This window comes from Cynara cardunculus (genome assembly GCF_001531365.2).
Source record: "Cynara cardunculus var. scolymus isolate 2C chromosome LG 5, CcrdV1, whole genome shotgun sequence".
Lineage (NCBI taxonomy): Eukaryota > Viridiplantae > Streptophyta > Magnoliopsida > Asterales > Asteraceae > Cynara > Cynara cardunculus.
Genome location: NC_037532.1, coordinates 37,066,894 through 37,085,673, shown reverse-complemented (window position 1 = coordinate 37,085,673; position 18,780 = coordinate 37,066,894). Strand labels below are relative to the sequence as shown.

Genomic DNA, 18,780 nt, shown 5'->3' with positions numbered 1-18,780 from the left:
AAGGTATGATTTATCAAATTTTCCTTACAATAATCACACTGTGATAAATTTGTGATTCCCGAAAAGGGTAACGACTTCTTGAATTTTACCTAAGCATGTGACATTTACATTGTTATAATCTTGTGATAAAGAAAGGAAATCATCGTATATTATTGATTCAGAGTCTAATTCCTCGATTTCTTCTTACAATTATTACACTGTGATAAATTTGTGATGTCCAAGCAGAGTAATGACTTCTTGATTTTGCCCTAATCGTGTGACACTCACACTGTGATAATCGTGCGATATTGAAGTGAACCATCAATACATGTTGTATATGTGATGAAGATGTGATACATAACACATACCTCTTGGAAATCGTCTTCCTCTTCTTTGTCGACGATTACATAATTATCAGTTCTACAATAATCGAAACAATCTGATCGTGTTATTTTATTTTGTATTCCTATTTTCAATTTTACCCTTCCACGTCTTTATTATTTTTGAAAAAAATTAACATTCATTCAAATTTTAAAACTCCCTCGAATCCTATTAAAATATGATTTAATATACAATACTTGACTTATATTTGTTCTTACGTTTTCGCAAATTACATGGGTTCTCGTTTGAATCATTCCACACACATACATACATACATACATACATACATACATATATATATATATATATATATATGTGTGTGTGTGTGTGTGTGTAGAGAGGTTCATTTAAGTGTTGAATGTGTGAGAAGTTGAGTAGTGACGCTAACTCTTCATCTTGTCAACATTTGCGGCTTTGACTATGAAACACTGAATAATTCGGTCGCATGGTATGTAAAAGATAGAGGGCAGTTTTATAACTTTTACAGATAGACGATAAACAAGTGCATACATATAAACTATCCGTGCATATGTGAATCCGTGTGATTCACATATGAGCCCATGTGATTAATTATTTGTTTCACATATGAATTAATTAACTGATTTACATATAAACTATTTAACTAATTACACGAGTTTGTATATGAATCACACAAATTACGCACTCAACCCCAACTCTATCTGATATCTTGATATGCCATTGTGGCTTAATATATATATATAAATAGATGGTTTCATTCATAAATCCAACCATTAATATAAACCAATTTCAATCCTTATCGTAGTTTAATGAATATTTAAATCAATGAATATCTGATTTGTTGTGTAATATAAAGCGTTATTATAAAAAATGAAATTTGATAATATTTTGTAAATATCTAGATTATAATAAATGAACTCGTATTATTTCAATAAGTGACTCAATTAATTGATTTGTACGGTAACGATTGAGTGTGTAACTAAAACACCTTTATATATATAATTATAAAGTTTTATTTTTGTGTGGGAACGTTATTTGATTGATTTAAAAAATATAATAGAAAATAATGATAGGATCCACATCCAGTGCGACGGACACAAAAAAGAAAAATAAATAGTGATACATGGTATGGTTGGGCCATTAAAGTATATCAAATATTTGAAATTTAAAATATATATATATATATATATATATATATAAACTCAATATTGTATTGTAAATTGTAACGAGTCTAGTCATACTCATACATCTACGGCTACCATCAATTAAAAAGAGGGCCCAGCGACAAGCAACGAAACCCGGTTCATTGTGGCGTCTTTTATCAGCTAGGTTGAGGTTGAGGTCGAAAGAGGGAAGGAAGCAACAAGAAGAAGAAGAAGAAGAAGAATTTAGAAGATATGGATCCAGACGCTTTATCCAAGGCATTCGTAGAGCATTACTACTCCACCTTCGATTCCAATCGCCCTGGATTAGCCACTCTCTATCAAGATACTTCCATGCTCACCTTTGAAGGTCAGAAGATCCAAGGCTCTCAGAACATTGTTGCCAAGCTCACCTCCCTCCCTTTCCACCACTGTAAGCACACCATCACCACCGTTGATTGTCAGCCTTCTGGTCCTGCTGGCGGTATGCTTGTTTTCGTCAGCGGAAACCTCCAGCTTGCCGGAGAACAACACGCTCTTAAGTTCAGTCAGGTTTCTATCTCTATCTCTATCTCTATCTCTATCTCATCTCTTTCAACACAATCTCATTTTTCATTTCCTCTCATTTAGATTTCAATTTCTATAAATTTTGGTTGCATGCCTCTAATTACTACATTTTTAATAATGGAATTGCTTCCGATTTACATTTTCACAACGAATGATTAGATTGTCTATCTCTTCATCTGCACCTAATTACATTTCTTTCTTGCTATATCTACATTTGGTTTAACACATTAGGATTGAGGGCCTCCTATGATGTCTTTGTTGTATGGGAGGTTTCCCAGGTCCCATTTCATCTTCCTGTGCCCTGCTAGTTTGTTGAAATGTCTTCTTTTGAAAAACATCTACACAGATGTAATCATGCATCCTTCTTGTTCCTTATCCATCTAACCTATTTGCTGCGAAAGGATTTTCAGTATTTGCTATTTGTTTACGAATAAGCTAGCTTCCCCTTTTGAACCTCGCTGCTCACATGATGAACAGTATTCATCCTCTGGCAAAGCATTCACAGCTTTTGCTTTCTCACCCCGCCCGAGTCAGGAGAAGGATTTTCCATTGCTGGAAAGATGTTTGTCCATATTTTCTCATCAATGTTCATTTTCAGTTCAAGTGTCTTGCCTTTTTAGACATTTATCATGGTTCTGTTTTCTGATTGCATTTTGTTTACATGCCAATATTTCTTCTACAAGGTATTGCTTTATATTATTCGTCACTGATATTATGAATTCTCCATACATGTCATTGGACAAGCCCCCGAACCGACTTCATATTATACTAGTTGCTGGCGTCCTGATATAAAAAGCCCCACCGTATTCTTCTTTGTCATGTAAAAGGTTATGTGGCCTTCTTCAACACCAACTACTCGTAGCATTTAAGAAAATCAATTATAGTTGAGGCAAATGATGACCTCAGAGATAGTTTCTGCCGCTCGTATGCTTGAGATACGATACCTGATTTATTTAGTGTGTAGTAACTTATATGTATCTTCCATTTTTCCCTGGCTGAATATATGCAATCATGAAATATACATTCACATCAGCATATGTTAAGGTTAGAGAGCTTGTAATAATGGATGGTAATATACAGGGAGGAAACTGTTGCGCTTATAAGAAAAGACAAGAAACATGGGTCTCATTATTACACAAGAGGGAAGGGAGGTTCATGATAGATCCATATGTGAGAGTATGGTAGAAACGAATGGAAAAACGGCCATGGAGTACCTATCATTGTGCTTTCTAGATATGTTTCTTTTTCTTGTATGCAAGCTGGGGGTCTTCTCGGGAACAACCTCCCTGTCTTGTGGGACGGAAACCATGTCTACTTATATCTTCCTCCCCAAGCCCGACCCTAACGTCGGGTGCGATATACGGGGTCTATTTGGTTTGGGTTTAGTGTGCTTACATTCTCAATAATGTGATATTACTCATTCTCTTCATTTGCATGCTTATAAAAAAGAACTTATTTGCCTTTTAAAAAACAACTTATTCCAAAATCAGGAAGTACGATGAGTTTGGAGACCTGAAAAGTGACTGGTTTCTACAATGTTTCCAACCAGTAATAAATTTGTCGATATTTCCAATTCAATCATCTTGTTCCTAGATGTTCTATAGGAAATCACGATCAATTCCTTTTTCAAATCTTCCTGAATACCCTGATTTAAGGCCAAAGAATTTCATTACATCGACAAAGGTTCTATATATATGAAGTTAGTTATGATATTATGATTGGTGCCAATGTGCAAATAGTTGTGCATTTGGAGTTTCCACTGTTTTGTTGGAACTTCATGACGTTAAGGGTGCTGTTATTGCTCAAAGGATAATGGAACAGATTAATGAGATAACATACTTCTGTAAATTGGAGTGTGAAATGAAGAGGAAAGAGAGTCAGAGTAAAGTTTCCCTTGCATCATGATTTTACATTTATACTTGAGTTCTAATGTTTTAATCTTGCACAAATTACATAAAACCAACATAAATAATATTTTCTCAAAGATTGTGAGATTTATATACCAGAAGCTTTAAGTAGTAACAAATTATATAAATAACAGTACATTGTTCATCGTTTTATCTCAAGATGATAAAGAGAGAGGGTCGTATATAGGATAGTTTAGCATATATACTTCCTTTTACATATTTGTGATCGAAAACAGTAACTTGGAGCTGTGGGAATGCTGCTGCTTATGCTTTTTGACTGGTTTTGATGCAGATGTTCCATTTGATGCCGACACCACAAGGAAGCTTTTATGTGTACAACGACATATTCCGCTTGAATTATGCATAAGAAAAGGTGTCATTCTTGAACCCAAGTGTGTTTGTTAGATTTTGAACATCCATTTGTCAAAATTTCTTGTCAAATTTTAATATACTTTTTATTGTTAGGATGATAAATCATTCTAGTGCTGCTTGGCTTTTGTTCCCTCTTTGAAAACATGAAAAGTTGTCTGTTTTCATGTTATACTTGCTTCTTGTGTTGCGACTGGCTTTGTTTCCTTAATTGTCACTGTATCAATTGGTGGAAGTTATCTTCGTCTTAAATTTTCTTGAATTAAGTGGGCGTGCAGCACCCTGTCTCCCTCTTCCCCTAACACTAAAACATGACTTGAAGAGTGAAGACCCAGAACCAAGGTCCAAAAATGCGCGGGACCGATATCATTACACATATATGCACACAGAGTTTTCTATGTAGTGGAGTGGTGAGATGACCTGTGTAAATGTTGTGGTGCGTTGCTAAAGTAACCCTTTATGGTCAAATCTATACCTTGAGAATGTAATGCATGCATAAAAGGAGTGATCTAGAATTGTTAGGAAATCTATCATCTTCAATATAAGAGGGAAATCTTGTCTACATAATAGGATTCATATACATCAATTTCATATGCTGATCAAATGTCTACTTTTTTATGGAATGTAGCACTCAATCATTTAGTATATGTGAAATCTAGCTGTCACTACAAAATGATTTGTGATTCACATTTGTTAGTAGCTTAATGAGACTCATAGCTTATTCGGTCAACTATATATGACTTTTTGGTAGTAACTTAATAATATAGGTTTCTAGGGGGAGTTTTATGTAGGAAAAAAAAAATCAAAGTTTCCCCTCCCAATTAAAAAAATACGCTCATTCTATGTATGGAAAAACCCTCCAAGTAATAATCTTTCTCATCTATACAAACAGACAATTTTATTCATATAAGAATTAATGTTGTGGTTCTTTTTTGTTGGATTGCTTGGTTTTGCCTTTCTCTGGCTTCTTGTTTTTGTGTTGGGTCATTCTAATGAAAAAAACTGGGTGGATATTTTGTGACAAGCTTCAAAAATGTGGTTATTGTTGTGTAGGACCTCATCTGAATTGGGTCATTTATGCCTTGGTACCGATCTCTTCCTGATTCTCGCACTAAAAAAACAATATTTTCTTTCACTATAAAGTTGACCAAAGACTTGAAAGTTGCCAAGTTTTGATTCTTTAAACATAAACCAAATAAAAATGGATTAAATGTTAGCATTATACAAACACTATGATTTCATCCCAAACTTGCAAATTACAGATCTGAATGAAGGATGCTATTTATATAGAAGGAAAAAGATGATGGATGATGTTTTAAGCATATACTAGTTGTATACCCGCGCAATGCGACGGGATGTGAAATTTTGAAAAGATGTAAGCAGACATATCGATTACGGATAAAAATTTGTATTTGAAATTGTCAGCCCTGTTTCATATTCAATTGATTTGAGAAGAACTGAGACCACCCAATAATCTATTTGATGTTGAAATTTGGCAACCGATTGATTATAATTTAGTTATGCATGAGATGTCGAATTATAGAACTATCTATCGATCTCAATATAAAGCAGAATGTGACTTATCTTAAGAGTGATCAGTATTGCACAAGTTTAATAACTTCCGCTTATTATATAACATAGCATACTAATAATTCTTATTTCTTATATTTGTACATTTTTAAAGAATGGGACATCTTCTCACACAATACGGCAAGATGTAAACATGGGACATCTTATTATATAACATAGCATACTACTTTGAAAATCCAGAGATTGCTCCTCAAGCCAAGGAAAATGTGGCTACACCTTGATTAGAGTAATTAAAAATACGTATTATATTATATAGATTATTAATTAAATTAATAAGCATCCTTCATTGCCTTGCCAACAAGATTAAGTTTTAATTAAGTAGATTATTTTTTTATGGCAAATAATGCAGCATGTTATGTCTTTTTAATATCTTTATACTCGTGTAATACAGCGAGATACATCTTGATCTTAATATTTCATTTATTCTTTATCTCAATTATTGTTATAATATGGTCGTATGTGATTTTGAAAAAAACGATGATGTTTTTATTTTTGAATTAACTATTTAAAATTCATCATTTTTTGTGTAATTTTTTAATTCAATTTTTAATTATAATTTAATTTAAGTTCAATAACGAACTAATTTATATTTTAATAAATTTCAAATTCAAATCCTTCCACTGAAAACAACTATGAGTGACTGGTTCCAAATCCACATATTTGAACAAAGAAAAGTTAACATTAATTTTCTAAAATACATACCAATTAACTAAATAAACTTTAACGCACCAAATATATCCTCAACAAATTTCTGATAGGAGTTAGATACAAATAATCACCTTTGTTAATTAACGGACAATTCAATCATCAATCTCACTAATCAAGAACTTGACGGAAAATATGAACTTGAAGATCGAAAACCATCATTCGATGACGATAACTTTGAGCGATTGATAAACGGCCGGGGTCACACACGCTAGAATCACGTCGGAAACAACCAGAATAGCGTCTCCGACATTCACCATCCCTTTTGCTTTCATTAGATCAGTGGTTCTAGAAATATTAGCACCCATATCATCCGATAAGTCAAACGCGATCGGGACAACTCCCCATTGCAAATTCAACGCCATTCTTGTGCTGTTTTCATTTGTGAATGCAAATATCGGAGGGTTTGGTCGGTTGCGAGATAAAAGTGATGCCATTTCTCCGTGTTTTGTGTACATAAAAAAAGCATCCACTTCAAGCTTGTTTGCTGCACACATGAAACAGAGGTTGATTCTAGTCAGAGTCAAAGTTTACCATTTTAGGACTCGGTTTGCTGCACACATGAAACAGAGGTTGATTCCGTCTAGTCTCTGTTGGACGGGGTGTGTTGGAGTCCTGTATCGGTTTGACTTGAACCATTTTCCTTCTGCATATAATGAAACCCCGTTCACTCCTCAAGGGTTTTTTTAAAGAGTAATCTAATAGAATTCCACGTATTCTCACATGGTGTTAGAGGTTTAGATAGTAATGTAATAGGGTTCTACATATTTTCACATTGATAATTGAAAAGATAATGAATCAAGAAACTGAAAGTACCCATTTGGCCAGCACAGTTGCAGATTTGTTCGGCTATTTGATCTAGCAACGACACTCCAAGTGGAGGAAGAAACTTTTGAACTCGGTTCACCTCATGGCTCCATAGTTCCATTCGGGTGCTAGCCATTCGTAGCACGGATATAGCCTTTAGACCATACGATCCCATTGCTGATTCACCGGATAGCATCAGAGCATCAGAACATTGTCGAACGGCCTCAGAAACACCTGCTACCCTTTTTACAAATGAAAGTGTGTCAACTTTAAGATCTATTCAAATCTTTTGAGTGTAACTAAATGAAAATTTCGTCTGAAATCATACTTCAGCTCGAGTTGGGGTAGGATTTTCGATCATCGACTCAAGAACTTGTGACACCACAATTACTGGCTTGTTTAGTCACCTAACCAAATTATATGACTTTGAATCGCAAATCTAATAGGAATGATAAAGATAGGGAAGATGAAGGAGTCCTCTTGGGCCTTGGGATGCATGGGAGGATGAAAGGCACATTGGGAAGAGTCAAATATGATATTGGGAGGATGGAAGGGCCATTGGGAAGAGTCAAATCTTATTTTGAAAGATATGCAATTAAGGTTGTTTTTAAAACTTTTCTTGAATTTGCTTTAAAGGTAGTATAGATAAGGGTATTTTGGTCATTTATAATTTTAAGACTTTACTAAATTTGCTTAATAAGATAGTATATATGTATATTGAGTACAATGAGAAACAAAATAAGGAGCAAACCATATGAAGTAACATGGAGATATTATGTTAGTCTTGGTATTCATAAAACCGATTGCTGACTCTTTCCCCGACATCTGAATGATGGGCCCTGGTGCTAAAAACGCACACAACGTTGAAGAAATGAGCGGAGCCGCCCAATCATGCATCTTGAATCAAAGAACAACATAAGGAGTAGAATTAGGTTATGGGTTCGTTGCTAGTAGGATAAGGAAGAAAGAGGCATGGATTTTGAAGGATATATGGTGGGGATCAACTATAAGAAAATGGTTCGTTGGGAATAAATATATGGTTGGAAAAGAGAGAATTTTGTTACATTATTTTTTAAGAAAAAAAAAAAAAAAAAAACTTTCTTCATAGATTGTTTTGATTGATGTGGTTAAAGTTTACGTAATTATTAATAATTCCATATGATACGTATGTGAACTTATTGACAGACACTGAATAAGCAAGCATAATGATATTTTTTTTGTTCAAACACACATAATTTGATGAGATGCTTTGTACTCTTGTTTTTGGAGGTAGGTAGGTAGGTAATTCATAATTTGTTAGTTGTTACTGTAATACGTATATAAATAAATGTACGACAAAATTAATAATCCTAAACTATATTCTTTTTATTTTTGCTTGATTAATCATAAGTTAAAGTTAGTTACTTATATAATGCAATCAACAATATAGCGTGCGTTTATTTTAAGTAATGACAACCAGGTTTATTTTAAATTTATTCATCAAAATTTAAGAAATTGTTAAATATTTATAACAAAAAAACATACATGTAATGTAAGTTACTATTACATTTTTTTTAATTAATAAAAAAGATAAAATTTTATTTTGAAAAGTAATTTTATCAAAGAGGCATAATTCCTGCTCTCTCATTCAGGTCCCACTCTCACTCTCACACTTTGTTCTGCATCCAAATCTCTCCTTCCAAGCTTCACAAATTTCACTCTCAACATCTCAAATGGCTGACTGGGGACCCGTACTCATCGGAGTGGTACTCTTCGTCCTGTTGCAGCCCGGCCTCCTTTTTCAGTTACCCGGAAACGGTAGGCAGGTGGAGTTTGGGAGCATGAAGACCAACGGCAAAGCAATCGCTGTTCACACTCTCATCTTCTTCACCATCTATTCCATCCTCATACTCGCCGTCCATGTCCATATCTACACCGGTTGACTACACCCGTATCAGCTGTTGTAAACATTTTATGCTTATAAAACCTACACATCTCAACTAATTTCATCAATAATATGTTTCCTATTGATTAATTTTTCGATTTTCTTCTTTGATTTATCATCTCCCTTTCTCTTCCGGCTAGATCTACTTTTTCTCGAGTTTCTTTCGACGATTCTGTTGGTTTGAGCTTTATCGAAGTTGAAATCTCTGATGCATGTTGTACAACTCGTTATTGCTATGGCTATGGCTATGGCATTAAGAACAGATCCACTACCAAATCCATGTTTTCTATTCACTTTCCGCCATTGCAGTTATCAACAATTGACGGTAGGTCAAGAGGATCCATGTTAATTTTCTTCCAGATTCATTCGTTTTCCAATGTGAATTCAATTGGAAATGGATGGATTCAACCGACGGTGATGCCGACATTTTTTGCTAGTAGAACCCTAGAAGGTTGTGGAAGCCACTGGAAGGTACTCTTTAGCTTTGATTCGATACTATATGTAAAAATTGCTAACATAGTTGTATTTTAAAATTTTGTAAAGAAATTAAAAGGGATCTTATCTTGAGTGTCGCCATCATTCAACCCTCATCACCACCACCACCACCTTCGACACCTCCGTCATCCAATACTTGCAACCTCACCTCCACTTTCTCTCCGACCCCACCACCACCACCACCACCACCAAGGCCAAATTGGATTATTGTATTTTCTACAATCAAATGTGTAACAAATCAAATTAAATGTGAATTGTAACTCAGTATTCGTAAGAATGATATACTTGTAAAGAAATTTCTACTCGAAAGTTCAAATCATTCCAAAATATCAGTAAGAATTATGGTCCATAAAAGATAAAAGTTACCAAAAATATGATATAATGGCTTGAAAAGCAGCTCATTTTTTTGTTTTACCTAAACTCAACTTCTTCACGGTCCTACTTTGCACAAAAAATACTAACCGGATTGCGTTTCATGGAAGGCAAAGTTTGGTCATGAGTAAATAACGGGGTTAAAATGAGCATATGACCAATGAATCCTACTGAGACCAAGAAAAATTATGTAACAAATTAATTCGTGGTTTTCCAAACAGTTTCTAAGATGCACTGCTAGTACCTGTACTCCTACATCTACAATTCAAATTTGGTTAACTTTTCTAATCGAATGTTTTCCTGATACAAATGGCAAGAATTTTCAGGAACATCGAGTTTATTACGTGTTTTCTAATTTTGTAGTTCGAGACTTGTTATCACAACAAAAGTAGAATTTTTTAGGCTAACCACTTCACTTGTAATTCTAATTGCTTTCTCTAATCTTGTATCAAAGAACAACAATAAGTCAAAAAGACACACGATGAACCTCAAATCAATGCCCTTATTCTTATAAAAAAACATTCAAATTGTAGACAAAAAGTGGAAATAGCAAGACAAAGAAGTAGAGGTGTCTTGATCGGAGAACACAAAGAGATACCGTGAGTGTTTAGACCAATTTGTACACATCTCGACTAATCTTAAGTGACTTAAATAACATATGGGAAAATCTCTTGCAAGATTCGAGCCGATAACCTCCAAGGAACCCTAAAGACCCAAACCTTATTGATAGTTGAGTTAACCCACAAGGTTAATGTTTGAGCCCATTTAGATTAACACGGTTGTGTTGCGGTGGACCTGGCATAGGGCTACAGATATATACACCCTCTCCAAAACACGCACAGAAAAATGTATTATATAAATATACACATGTATACCAAACCAGCCAAGCATATCATATCGCATCCAAAAATTAGGTTGTCATGTATACTATACATGAAACACATTTAATCTGGTCAAAACCCACTAGATCAAAACATCACATGTCACGTTCATCAAATGAAATGACTTGTTTGGTGGAAGATGTTAGTGTCATTGAACACGTAGCTGTAGTTGAATTGTCTTAACGGTATGTAGGTGGGAAGTTTCACATTCAAATTGAAGCTGCAATTTTTCTCAGTGAGGGTGACGTATTGCTGCTTGTCGCATTAGTTAGTATACATACATGGGTTAGGAAGTTGTATGGAATCGTAATTAAGTTACCATGATGCTCATAGTTACATTCATTCATTCTACAATTGTATTGTATGACATATATAGAGAGTGTTGAGATGATACATTTGTTTATAAAGAGTTTTAAGAAAAGAGAATCAAGTATGTATGTGAATACCTATAGTTACAACCAAAATGGTAAAAATACAAAAATAGAGAAGGGCATGAATGAGAATGGCTATGCAGCTAGTGTACATGTTTCCAAACTCTATGATCCTGGTTCGTGCTGGCATCTGGAACAACAACCCTGGTGAGAGGAGTATGAACATAATCACGGCTACGACGGCGGGCCCCAAATCTATATGCATCATATCGGGTGAGAGCAAATAAGCAGGAGGAGTGATTTCGTGAGGAATGAAGGCAAGGGAGATGAAGGTATGTTATATGGAGGGTGGTGGGAGACATTAGCTTTTTAGATCATAATCAGATTACAATAACTGTTGTGCCTTTTTTTTCTTCCATAATATTGCTTTATAGTTTATATTATATAGGAAGAGGAGAATGCATAGATATAAGCAAGAAAAAGGAGGTAGATTCCTTAATTATATATATTTGGCTTTCATCTAATTGATTTATGTATGTTGCTAGAATTTGTCATCAATAGTAACTTCATTTGGTTTCATCTTATAAATTATCCACTCAGATAGATAACATTTATGAAGAAGTAAGTACAAATTATTAATTTATATTAGATTTTTTTAATTAATACTAAAATACACAACCAAAGTAGAAGTAGAAGTAGAAGTAGAAGTAGAAGTAGATTTGATTGATGATTTGGTTTTTGAAGGAAGCTTAAGGATGTGAATAAAAAAAGAAGTGGAAGATTAGATAGGCATAGGCATAGGCATAGGCAATCAGTCTTTCTATTAACTTTATTATTTAGCTTTATCTTTATTCAAAAATCATAGATAACATCTTCCAATACTTTACCATTTTTTATTAACTTTATTTTCTTTTTACATTATTATTATTATTATCATACATACATTGCTTCACCAACAGGACCACCCAAATCAAGGATTACTCATATATGGTTAAGGTCTCGACCATCAACATCGCTCTTATTCAACCCTTGCTGTCACCACAGAAGAATGAATTGCATCAGATACCAACACTCTCACAATTATTATTTGTATTTGTTTTTTAAGTTTCAATTCTCACTTTTATCCATTACAATCAACTGCTTAATTCTCTTTCTTCAGCTGCTTTTAATTTGCTTTTCATACATACAACTTTTTACTACTCTGTCACTGTCATGGCCATGGCCATGGCCATTCAGACATCATGCAATTGCAAACATGCCATCTTCTATATAGTAATGTCAAGTTAAACCCATAAACCGCTCTTATACTTATGATTCAACTTGGTCTACGGAAGATTACTTCCAAATTCCAATACAACCATAAACCACTAGATCTCTCATGACTTTGAAAATTCTTCAACTATGAATTATGTTGCAATTTAGTTTTATATGACTTGCATGCATGTATTGCATTGGAAAACTGGACTTAGAAACTGAAATGCAATTTAATTAATGTTGGTAATTTGCAATATCCATATCCATATCCATATCCATGTCCCTCAATCGTCACACTCTCCACCCTCCATATGCATGTTAGTTTATGGAAGTTGGTCCATATTGAGGTGGAACTTCTTCAACTTAATGCAAGGATACTGATTCTTTGAGTTGATGGAAGGTATGTTTTTTTATCTGTGGATAAAATAGGTTTGCCTCCCAGACCCAAATCAAAACAATCCGCACCGGCCAAGGGTAATCGATCCTATATCAAAAAGAACATAATATTTTTTATTTTCTTTTTTTAACAATACTTTAATCTTATCCTAATTATACACTTTAAAATATGTAATTGCATCAATCAAATACGTTTTATTTTAGTTTTATAATTGATCTTCAATCGAATACACTTAAAAAGTACGTTTTATTATAAATCTTAAATTGATTTCCAATCAAATACAAGTAGAAGGTTAGAAATACATTTAAAAAGATATACTAAAATACTTTTTTTTTTTTTTAAAAAAAGTCGGGTCGGGCCTTGTTTGATCAACAAAAACCATAACCGGTCCTTAACTGGTGGTCTCATGTCGGTTCCAATGGATTTCGGACCGGATTCATTTGTTTCCATATACTGTAGGCGGGGTTGGGGTTAGGGTTGGGGTTGGCGGGGGTCATGTGTGGAACTAGAAGCTCATGTATTGAGTTTTGTCAAAGTTAATCTATATAAAGGCTATAGCTTTATCATTTAGATTTAAAAGTCTCGTCCCAATGGTTCATACCATACCATATCATCTCATTTCCTCTAAATTAGTAGGAGAATGAACTAAATTCAAAAACATTTATAATTTGTTTCTAAAATTTACACAAAAACAGATTATAATTAGATTTTTGTATCAAACTCTAAGTAATATTAATTCGTTCCTTTATTTCCTTATCCACCATGCATATGCAAATATTTGTATACTTCAAAAAAAAAAAAAAAAAAAAAGTTGCAACATATTTTATTTTTTAAAGAAAATTTATATCTAAACCATAGAGGGTTATATTGTATCTTCTATTACCATTTTTTTTTTAAATTTCATTATGGAAAGGAGTCCAACGTTGATTTGATTAATGTTATCAATTTCTATATATAGTACGTTTGTGGTGCCAATATTTAAGTTTAAATTTTTTTGTATAGTATATCTAATTAGCTAACCCTTGAATATTTCAAATATGAGGTGTTGGGAAAAATAACATTAATAGAAACTCACATCTTAAAATTAATTAATTTACCCTACTATACTATACATATTAATACACAATTTATAATAACGAGTTCCCCATTCGTCTGGATGAATCTTCATTTACTTTAATGGGATCTTTATCACGCCATATATATATGAAACGATCGAGAACCAAGAACGAAATGAAAGAAACGCTATAGAATGGAGGATTACTACTGGCTAGCTAGCTCTAGTTGGCTTCACCCACTCAACATGAATTAATTAACATGTTCGAGTTGAAATCGTTCATGGACACAAGAGATATAAGTGGCAGCTTTTGCGTCAACAGCTTCATCGGCCACAACACCATAGGGATTATCAAACATGCCATAGGTACCTGTTGTATGTGGGATGACGTAAGACACCTTGTGCTGTGGCTGAGGGTTTACCTTCTCTTGGTTCATAATCAAGGAGGAGGAGGGAAGAGCAGTGGTGTTGTGAGTCTTGTTGATGGTGGTGATGGAAGGCTTAGAGGCTCTATAGAAAGACATGACCAACTTGCCTTTGATGAAGCCTTTGCGCATCTTGGTGTTGGAGTCCATTGGTTGAGAATAGGATTGGGTTTGAAGGGGTATGAGTTGGAGGCATGAAGCATGAGATTGGTTAATTTATAGATAGGGTGGGTAATGACTAATGAGATAGGTATGAACATGAAGCCAATAATGAAGTTGTGGGTGCACTTCATAAGAAACCGAATCATTCTTATGTTAGTCTTGTCGCTTTCATATAAATATTTTAAAAAAGAATATGTGATAAATTAATATGAGATATTAATTTATGAATTACTTATTGTTTAAACACACACATATATATAAACATTAGCTAGTTTTTCCATAATAATAAAAAAAAAAAAGATGATGATACCAATCATTTTTTATTTAAAAAAATAATATGAATAGATATGTACGTACGTGGAGGGATTGCTTTAATAAAGGAAAAGATGATTCCTACTCAAATGATTAATTCTTTATTTAGGTCATGCAATGCAGTGTTTACATAATTTGATTAATAATGTATGAGTTGATACGTTTTCAAAATATAGAATATATATGAGAATGGATTTGATAGTTAATATATATTATTAATGACAATAAAAATAACACATGCATGCATGCATGGTGATGGTGTTGCTTTTAATTAAGGAAAGATAAAACCATATTATATATTGGATGATTAGATTCCTTTTCATTTGTTTTGCTATCAATATATATCTTGAATACAATCTTGGAATCTTTTCATTTATTAATTTACTGTTGGATATTTAATCTATTATGCATATATATATATATATAATATATGTTCAAATTAATTTAATGGATCATAAGTTTTGATGGAGAGTTGCAGGTCCATTTGAGTCAAACTTCAGAGAACCACTCCCAGGAGCATCTACACATATATAAAATATTCTCTAAACATACGTACCATTTGTTGCCTAAAAAAGTTAACTTGTTTGTTTTCATATGTACATATCTTATACACACACAACCACTAAAATGCATCCGGTGTCGTCACTCATTATTACATCATCTACATATACCCTTACATTTCAAAACAAACTTAACGCATCTAATTCTCTCATCAACCTATCTTCTCTTACTTCCAAACGGGGAAGTCTTGCTTTATTCTGATATCAACAACACGACAATAAAGTTGGTTGATGTACATCACAACTTCTCTCATAAAATATTCCATATGTACGCCACACATACATGTTTCTCCACATACGCCATTCGAGGCCATGTTACAAGACTTGTTACTAAATAAATCGTATAAATATATATATTAAGTTAAATGCATAATCATTGCGATTTGACTCCAACCTCTTCTAAAAAGCCGTGTGTTGGGTTAAGTCCTGCAACAAGCGCAACCTTCGTGTTTAGTTGCCATCATGAATACAACACTTTTCTATAAATCTATATCTAAAAAATTAACCGCTTGTTGGTCCCTCGTCGATCAAGGTGTTTTTTCTTTCTATAATCGTGGTTTAGTTTCGTCAAATGACCAATGGGTAAGGCACAAAATAAAATCATTTTGATGAGAATCATTTTGGTTATCGTAAAGAATATCTTGTGGTCCAAAAGTCCTTTTTACTTTTGTCTTGTGATAATACTGATTGACAAATGAGTCGACTATGGATCCAAAAGATATCCTTAAATTAGTTGCTTGTTTATATACGCCAAGTTTAATTTGAGATGGAAGTTGATCCAAATGAAGCAACCTCATCATTGGAGGATCTTAACCTTAAGGTCCATAGTAGTGTTGTTATGAGAACTGACAAGATTTTTTTAATACTACCTTCAAGCATAAGGTGTCTCCGAGGGTCATTATCATGTAAGAATCTCCTCACCATCTATCCTTGTTGGACCAATTCTTCGTCCTTCAGATTCTTGATAAATTGTTCTCTGCAGAAAAGAGTTTTGTTTTGTTTGCTAGCAAAGACTGTTACTTATTCCGAGTCTAGACAACCTAACTAGTAACTAGTAGCAAAGGAATATGAAAACTTTTGCTTTAGGAGTATGTAGACAAAACATCAAATGGATTGTACCAAATAGATATCATAACAAAACAAGATTAAATGTTGATTCATCTAAAAGAGACTATCCTAGAGATGCACAAATGAGACCGAGACCGAGACCGAGGACCAATATAGTTACAATGAAAACTAGTCAAGGCCAATTTTCGTGACAAAGGATGGTTACGGATCAGTGTCCTGATATGGACTAAAAAGATTGAGTGAGTACCGGTACGGATAAATTTGGTCCCGGTTTGCACCTGTCAAATGATCAAATTTGGACCACTGGGACTCATTAGGGCCGGTTTAGGAGTACTTGTCAATGAGTCTTTTATTAACTTTATATATTTCACAATATTTTTTGTCATTTGTAACTATTGGTTTGAGGGTCATTATCCGATAAGTGATTTAATATAAACTTGAAGTGTACAGTGTTATGTGTTTTTCACACACACACACACACACACACACACACACACATATATATATATATATATATTAAATATCAAAGGAGAACTTTGAAAAAAAATCGCAGAATCGTGAACGGATGAAAAAATATATCAAAATGGATGTCAAGTTAGAGATAATAAAGTGATCGTTTATTTGGTGTATCTTGTTTCGCTCTAATTTTTACTATATTTCACCAATTTTCCTTTTAAAAATTTGGGGAAAATATGTTTTTTTTTTTGTTTTGTTTTGTTATAACCACCTTTTTAACTATATCCATTGATCATCTTTTGAGTAAATTACATTTTTGGTCCTTCGAAAGTAACACTTTTCGTCCATGCAAATGTGAAATTATAGCTTCGTCGTTGTAGTATGCAAAATTGACCGTATTTGGTCCCTCCTTTTAACGAACGTTATCACTTGAATGTTAAATGAAAGGCTTTCTAGTCTTTTCAGATCTTAGTCTCATTTTATATTAAAAGTCAAAAATATTTTATAAACCCCCTGCTCATCTTTTCCCCAAGAGAGCCGATTTGCACCCTTAACCCCGTGTTCTTCCCAACGAGCATCTCTAGTCTACAACAAGCATCTCCGGTTTCGACCATCACCTCGGGTCTCCGACTAGCATCTCCAGTTACTGCTGAGCATCTCCAATCCTAATCATGAGCATCTCTTACTCTTATCTTATCCCCTGTGACCCTCACATCTCTCAGGTCTACAACTCCCCTCAAACCCGATATACACCTCACGACGTTCTGTAACTCTTTGAAGCCGATTTGCACCTTACTCCTTGGTGAAAAACCCAGTGGCCACCACCACTAGATCAACACCTCTTCAACCCGGGTACTTCCATTTCACTCTTCCACTCTTTCAAATAGAAGCAAATTTGAAGGGTTTGATTTGAAATGAGTATGTATGAATGTTTGCTTCGATGTTGTAGATGGCAGGGGTGGGGTATTTGATTAGGGTTTAGTTTTCAACCTAAAACTTACCCTATCAATTTTTGATTGATAAGATGAGAAATTTTCAAATTAAAAAAAGTTAAGTAACCCATATTGAAGATGGTAAGTTACCTAGGAAATGTTTTGTAACCCAAATTGAAGATGGGTTTCGTGGAGTTGGTTTATAGATAAATGTTGTTGTGTGGGGAGGGGGTTGGTCGGAAAGGATGCATCGAAGAAAGGGGGTGGGGTAAAGGGGTGAGAGGTTGTAGGGATGTGTATGCTTAACTGCTTATTAATAGAAGAGGAACATTAGCAAACTCAAAGCCAGGTTGAGTGGTCGTTTCTAGAGGGCCGATCGAAGGAAAAGGAGTGGTTTGGGACAAGGTTTAGAGATAGGATGTGGTTAGACCGAACGCTAGAGGTGTGTTCTGGATTCTAGGTTTGATAGAAGGGAGTGGTTGACGTTTATGTTGGCCGGTAACAGAAGAGCCAAGAGTTGAAAAAATGATGGAAAAGTTTTTGTAGAGAATCGAAAAGATGACCGGAGAGTTTTGTCCATCCTTTGTTTCTTTAATTGCTTCATCATTTTAATTTTGAGGTTTGGATTTAGGTTTAATTTTGATTTTGGGTGTGAATGGACTAGTATACTTTCATGGTTTGGGAAGATGAC

At 34.1% G+C, this 18,780-nt stretch overlaps 4 protein-coding genes and 1 pseudogene across 6 annotated transcripts; 2 read left to right on the top strand and 3 right to left on the bottom strand.

Moving 5' to 3' along the window:
• The first annotated feature begins 1,664 nt into the window (after nt 1–1,664).
• LOC112512765 (nuclear transport factor 2B-like) lies at nt 1,665–5,768 on the top strand. Of its 3 annotated transcripts, none has more exons than XM_025118893.1 (3): nt 1,665–2,033; nt 4,248–4,328; nt 5,587–5,768. In XM_025118893.1, exons 1-2 carry the CDS (start codon nt 1,737–1,739, stop codon nt 4,320–4,322), a joined length of 372 nt encoding a protein of 123 aa, XP_024974661.1. In that variant the 5' UTR covers nt 1,665–1,736; the 3' UTR covers nt 4,323–4,328; nt 5,587–5,768. The 3 variants fall into 3 exon arrangements, with proteins under 3 accessions (XP_024974661.1, XP_024974662.1, XP_024974660.1); XM_025118894.1 differs by lacking the exon at nt 5,587–5,768 and adding an exon at nt 4,421–4,565; XM_025118892.1 differs by lacking the exon at nt 5,587–5,768 and having other exon boundaries at nt 4,248–4,559.
• Nucleotides 5,769–6,777: 1,009 nt separating this feature from the next.
• On the bottom strand, nt 6,778–7,826 carry LOC112513075 (pyruvate kinase isozyme A, chloroplastic-like; the record flags this gene model as incomplete). The annotated part of the gene is made up of 3 exons (XM_025119199.1): nt 6,778–7,106; nt 7,436–7,668; nt 7,756–7,826. Coding segments are annotated over 3 exons (633 nt in total), but the record flags the coding sequence as incomplete, so codon positions are not given.
• A 310-nt stretch (nt 7,827–8,136) lies between these two features.
• LOC112512100 lies at nt 8,137–8,323 on the bottom strand (annotated as a pseudogene).
• Nucleotides 8,324–9,069: 746 nt separating this feature from the next.
• LOC112513370 lies at nt 9,070–9,611 on the top strand. The gene has a single exon (XM_025119606.1). The coding sequence runs from the start codon at nt 9,139–9,141 to the stop codon at nt 9,346–9,348; it is 210 nt and encodes a 69-aa protein (XP_024975374.1). The 5' UTR covers nt 9,070–9,138; the 3' UTR covers nt 9,349–9,611.
• Nucleotides 9,612–11,461: 1,850 nt separating this feature from the next.
• On the bottom strand, nt 11,462–11,837 carry LOC112513818. Its single transcript, XM_025120187.1, has one exon. The coding sequence runs from the start codon at nt 11,735–11,737 to the stop codon at nt 11,525–11,527; it is 213 nt and encodes a 70-aa protein (XP_024975955.1). The 5' UTR covers nt 11,738–11,837; the 3' UTR covers nt 11,462–11,524.
• Nucleotides 11,838–18,780: the final 6,943 nt, after the last annotated feature.